This window comes from Geospiza fortis, unplaced genomic scaffold, assembly GCF_000277835.1.
Source record: "Geospiza fortis unplaced genomic scaffold, GeoFor_1.0 scaffold254, whole genome shotgun sequence".
NCBI lineage: Eukaryota > Metazoa > Chordata > Aves > Passeriformes > Thraupidae > Geospiza > Geospiza fortis.
This window is the reverse complement of record NW_005054441.1, coordinates 1,073,647-1,079,636: the sequence shown is the minus strand read 5'-3', so window position 1 is coordinate 1,079,636 and position 5,990 is coordinate 1,073,647. Positions and strand designations below refer to the sequence as shown.

Below are 5,990 nucleotides of genomic sequence, written 5' to 3'. Positions count from 1 at the left end.
CGTCAGCGCGGAGGGGCCCCGGCGGGAGGGTGGATGGATGCTCCTCCCCATCCTTGGGGCTGCGGGTTGTGCGGGTGATGGAAATGAGCTGTTTTCCTTGGGGTGGCTCGGAGGATGTACCCGCACTTGGTACGCCCCTTCCCTCCCGTGGGTGCGCCCGGTGCGGCGCTGCATCTCCTGCAGGAAGATTTCTGACCCCAAAAATGCCATTTAAACGCAGGGAGGGCACAGAAGCACTGAGCCGCCTGGCAGGACCACTTTATTGGTGCTTTCCCCCTGGACACCCACTGGAACCTGCCCCAGCATGTGGGAGTTTGTGTGGGAAAAATTCAAGCAAAAAGGGATTTTTTTCCCCTTCGATCCCAATCCTGTCCTGAAATCGCTCACTGCCCAGTGGGGCCGATTCCTGGGGCTGTACTGTGAGGAGTGGGTGCTGCTGGCAGCGCTGGGGGTACCAGGGGGTGCTCCCACCCCCTCGTGGCCGAGCAGGAGCCCTCCCGCTCCCACCCCTGTAATCTCCTCCTGCGGGATTTGCCCCCTAAGCTGCTTATTTCTCTCTATTTCTCCCAGGCCTGAACGAACCTAGCCCTGCCCCGGCACGACGCCTCGAGCCTGCTGAGCCGTGGTCTCTGGCACTCTGCCCCTGCACTGCCTGGTGGTGGCCTGGCATGTGGGGCTGGCACTGCCCAGGGATGTGGGGCTGGAACCGCCCAGGGACATGGGACTGGCATTGCTCAGGGATGTGGGGCTGGCACTACCCAGGGATGGGGGGTGGCATTGCCATGCCAGGGACGTGCAGCTGGAGCTCCCAGTCCCAGTCCTGCTGTGCTGTGCTGTGAGACCTGCAGCCCTTGGCAGAGGCCAGGGTGGAGGCCAGCCTCTGTGCATGTCACCTGCACCCCGTCCATGCCCTGGCCCCCCAGCAGGACAGGCATGGTGCCAGGGGGCTGCAGTGATGGGGTGGGGCCTCAGTGTCCCTCTACAGGGTGTGGGAGCTGGGGCCCTCGGGGCTCAGGTTCTCCTCAGGGGTGTTGACCCAGGAGCTCTCCCCTACGCCCCAGCTCCCGGGGGCAGAGGGGCACAGGGGGCTGTGGGCTGGGGAGGGGGGCGCTGCCCACTGCAGGTTGAGCTTGGCAATGAGCGGCCGCCCCACGTTCACCCGCTGCCGCTCCTCCACAAAGTCATCCATGCCCTGGTAGCGGTACTGCAGGCACACGGTGAAGGCCAGCTCCTGCTGCAGGGACAGCAGCACCATGGGCTCCTGCCCTGGCACGGCCATGGTCACGCTGTGCCCCCAGCATCGCTCACCATGGCTCTTACCTGCAGCTTCTGCAAGCCACAGATCCGGCTGTAGAGGCAGCAGGAGGGGCAGCCGAGGCTCCAGACGGGTGCCAGCGGGCTGCCCAGCTCCTCTGGGCTCTCCTTGTTGGTGCACTTGAGGTCCACATCCAGCTCCTGCCATGACAGCATCCACGTGAAGACCACCACAGCTTCCCCCCCGTTCCCCAGCGTTGCCCTGGTGGGGCTTTGGCAGCTGCTCCCACCTCGGGAATATCAGTGAGCCGGGCCTCACACTTGGTGATGTCCTTGGGGGCAGCCACCACACGCGTGTAGATGATCATAATGTTGGAGAACTCGGCAGCGAAGCCCAGCTGGACGGTGACACCGCAGTCAAAGCAGAGGTGCCGGCTCTCCGGCAGCACTGGGGAGGGGACAGGGAGCACAGAGATGGGATCTGCAGGGGCTCAGGGCTTGAGCTGTCCCCACAGGTGAGGTGGCTGCTGGGTCACCCCAGAGCAGGGCTGCCAACACGTTGTTGCTGTCTCCATGCTGGTGGCTCTGTGCCGGCAGTTTCTCCTCCAGGTGGGAGGAACCCAGCAGATGTTGTTCACAGCCTCTCTCTGGTCCTGGGGCTGTCCCCCCTCCAGATGCCAGCTTGGCACAGGCTGGCCATGACTCACCATGAGCCTTGGCCCACTGCAGGTTCCTGGCAGAGGACTCGTCCTGGCCCGGGGGGCGGATGGGGTCTGTCAGAGCCCGTCTCTCTGAGAGGTTGCTGCGGAGCTCCAGTGCCTGCCGGCCCCGCGTGATCTCCAGAGTGCCCATGTCTGCAGGGGCACAGGGGGTTGGCATGGGCCACCAGGGGAGTCATTGCTCCCCACTGCTCCTCACTCACCCTCGGCCACCTTGTCCAGCAGCACCGTGATCTTCTCATCCTCCAGCAGCCAGCGCTTGAGGAAGGTGACGAAGATGCCGTTGGAGAGCTCACCCTGGCTCAGCTCATAGGCTTCGGCATCTGCACACCTGCGGGGACAGGGCAGTGGTTGGATCTGTCATGGGGTCTGGCACTCCCTGGGAATTGGCCCCCAACAGGATGACAGCCCCAAGGAAGCCAGAGCTGGGTGCCCAGCACTCTTCCTGTTCCTATCACACCATCTGGCCACTGTGCTGCGGACAGGAGAGCATGGCCAGATCCTGGATGCTTAAAGCATCACCAGCCCAAACCCCTGTGCTCTGGAGGAGTCTTGGAGCTTCATGCCAGCAGGTGCTGCCCAAAGCCAAGCAATGCCATGGGCACGTCCCTGCCCTGTGAGGGACTGGCAGCTGCTGCTTGCCCAACCCCTCCAGCATCAAGGGTGGAGGGAGGCAGCCGTGGGGGTCTGAGCCCCTGAGCTAGGCAGGGAGACTCAGCCCTGCTGCCTGTGCCAGGGGATGGTGGGAGGGGACCCACGTGGCATAGCCAAAGACGATGTTGGCCGTGACCTCCAGCGCCCCAACCTGTGGGATGATGTCATCATTGAGGTTCCTGCAAGAGAAGAGAAGCTGGACAGAGTGAGAACCTGTTCCCCTCCCAAAACCCACCCCAAAGCACACCAGACCTTGAGGGCTGCTCTGTGCCCCTCTGCCCACCCACTACAGCGTTTGCTAGCTCACAGGGGCAGTGAAGCCTTGGGGCATTTAGACAAAGACAATGGGTTTAGATGGGACCCTGGGGGTGCCCCGCCACCTGCCCCCAGGAGCCACCACCAACAGGTCCCTGTGCTGGCTCTCCCCAAGCGGCAGCTTGTCCCCAGGTGGGTGGCAGGGCCGGGTCACCTCTTGCGGCACATGTCCAGCAGGAAGATGTTGAGGCCGGTGCGGCGCTGCTGCATCTCCTGCAGCACGTGCTGCACACACAGGCAGTGCTCTGACGTGTAGGCGCTGGGCGCGTCGGTGGGCACCATGAAGCTGTTGCCAAAATTTTCATAGCCGTGCCCGGCGTAGTAGAGCAAACCTGCTGGGCAAACAGAGGGCAGGTGACACGGTGACATCCCCTGACCTGCCAGCACCTGCTTCTTGCCTGGCTGCACCCTAAGACTCCACCAGCATAAAACCACCCAGCTCCCCCTGGGCTGGAGCCACCCTGGCAGGTGCTGTCACACCGTAGACGCCCTTGTCAAGGAGGAGGAGGAACTCATCGACGGCCATCTGCATCTCAGCCTTGCGCAGGTCCAGCAGGGACACCACCTTGAAGTCAAGTTGGCAGAGGAGAGCACCGAGGGCGTGAACATCCACGATGGGCGCCTGCAGCTGCTTGTGGTGCAGGTAGTGCATGTTGCCAATCAGCAGCGCCACTTTGTCCGTAGCTGCAAGGACAGGAGAGGGAGGTGTTGTTACAGAGTGGGAAACACCTGCTCTCCATGCTGCACACAGCCCACAGAGGTGACACCCAGCTCTGGCCAGCATCACGGTCCCTGGGTACCAAGGTACCCTATGGCATCCCTGGCTCACTGATCCCTGAACCCTCAGGTTATGGGTAAGGGCTGGGGTTGGGGATTTGGGTTGAGGGTTAAGATGCTGATCTGCTCTCCTAATTCAGGCTGGGGCCAGGCTGCTGTTTCACTCTTCCAGTATGCTGCATCCAAAGCATTCCTGGCCTACTAAAGCCTTATGGGGTGACAGTGGTGACACTGGCTACAGTCAGAGCCCCCCAGGGCCACCAGCCCCTCCTGGGCAGGTTCTTACCATACAGCTGTCCAGGGCTGCCATGCTCTAGGGAGCCTGGGAAGAGAGAAATGCTGTGCCATGGTCCTTCAGTGCCAGGGGAGCACGGTGGGGAGAGTAGCGCAGACCTGTCCGCTCTGGTCCCACCTACCTCCATCCCCCTCCTGCCAGGAGTCTCCAGAGGTGAAGAGCCGTGGGCCTGTGGCAGAGGGGATGTCAGGGACCCTAAGTATGACATCACCTCCCAGCATGGGCTGCAGTCTCCCCAAAAACTGAGCAGCCATGAGGGCTTTGCTGGGAACAGAGCAGGTGGGGGGTCACAGAGGTTTGTCTGGGGCCCTCACCAATCTCCACGTCCACCTCCTGGCTCCACACCTCATGGAAGAGGTTGAACACGTGGCAGGAGTAGCTGCCCCGCTCGGCCGTTGTCACCAGTTTCACCTGCCAGCAGGGCAGAGCAGGAGGCTGGGGCAGTGTGCCAGACCACGCTGCACCGTGGCACACTGTGCCATGCTGTACCATGCCATGCCATGCCAGAGGTCCCTCCATACCTGGAGCTGGGGTGCCTGTGCCCCTTCCACGGGGCGCTGGTTCCTGAACCACTGGTACTGGGGCGGGGGGTTGCCAATGGCTCTGCACTCCAGGGCCAGCGTGTCCCCCTCAGCCAGGCGGCACGGCCGCGGCTGCCGCAGGATCTGCAGCCCTGCCATGCTCGGGCAGTAGCCACTGCCTGGGGAAGGGAAGGGTGGGAAATGAGGCACCCAGCCATGGAAGCACTCTGCAGCACTGCTCCAGGCCCCAGCAGCAGTGGCAGGCCTTGGCACCCATGGATGGCATGAGGCAGCAGGCATGAGGAGGGCATGTGACTCCTCTGTGGGCACCATCACCCCAGCAAGCCCAGAGACCTTCACAGCTGAGCCAGGGCCTTACATGGCAAATGAAACCACTCAGGACCCATCCCTGTCCTGATGGGGCAAGAGGTGCCCTGCAGGAGATGTCCCAGTCAAGCAAGTGGTGCCCCATAGCTGCCAGCCCAGGGACAGAGATCTCAAGACCCACCTGTGCTGGGGCTGCTGCTCTTCTCCACCTGCACATGAGCCCACCTGGAGAAGGTGAATGTGGTCCCACAGTTCACCCGGCAGATGTACCACTGGCCCGCAGGAGTGGCTGTGTCAATCACCAGCTCTGGGGATGTGGCTCCAGGCACCTACAAGACAGGAGGAGGCCAAGGAATAATGTGCTCCCTCACCCATGCGGGTCCCTCACCACAGCCAGGCTGTGGGGGCCCCGCTCAATGTGGCACAGTGGGACCTCACCTCCTGCCTCCCACAGAACCACTGGTACACGAGCCCTGGCGGGCCAGTTGCACCACAGGTCAGGGACACCTGTGTCCCCTCCGCCACCACCTGCGACTCTGGCTGCACCGTGATGCGAATGCCATCATGGACTGCGGGAGAGGAGAGACCAGCCTGGGCTGAGTCCTGCATCACCCCATACCATCCAGTGCCATCCTATCTTGCCCCATCCCCACCCACCACAGATTCTCCTCTCCCAGCCCAGTCCATCCTATCACATCCCACACCTCTGTCCTGCCCCAGCCATCTCATCCCACCTTGTCCCATTGGCACATTCAGTGCTATCCCATCTATGCATCTTGTTTCAGCCTATCCCATCCCACTCTGCTCTATCTCACCCTATCCCATCCTATCCCATGCTGTCTAAATCTGTGCTGTCCTATCCAGTCAGACCACATCCCATCCTATATCATCCTGTTGTATCTACCCCACCCCACCCTGCATGCCCAGCACCTCGCCACCAGAGCAAGACCCCCAACAGGAATTGCTGTTCTCACCCTCACGCCCATTTCCTCTTGCTGAGCCCCTGCCCCCGGTGCTCCCCCGCACCCCCCGGTCCCTCTGTCCGTCCGTACCGGCGGAGCTGAGCACCCGGCAGGCCTGCTCGTGCCCCATGCGCTCCAGGCAGCCCAGCAGGTAGCGGAGGGTGCA

General features: G+C 62.6%; 1 protein-coding gene across 1 annotated transcript; it reads right to left on the bottom strand.

The window, feature by feature from the left end:
* Nucleotides 1-254: 254 nt before the first annotated feature.
* On the bottom strand, nt 255-5,990 carry LOC102040972 (mucosa-associated lymphoid tissue lymphoma translocation protein 1-like; the record flags this gene model as incomplete). Its single annotated transcript, XM_031062208.1, has 15 exons — nt 255-1,234; nt 1,321-1,455; nt 1,545-1,702; nt 1,962-2,108; nt 2,177-2,304; nt 2,732-2,806; nt 3,097-3,274; nt 3,423-3,626; nt 4,006-4,041; nt 4,136-4,183; nt 4,329-4,425; nt 4,536-4,714; nt 5,044-5,191; nt 5,301-5,431; nt 5,915-5,990. Coding segments are annotated over 15 exons (1,995 nt in total), but the record flags the coding sequence as incomplete, so codon positions are not given.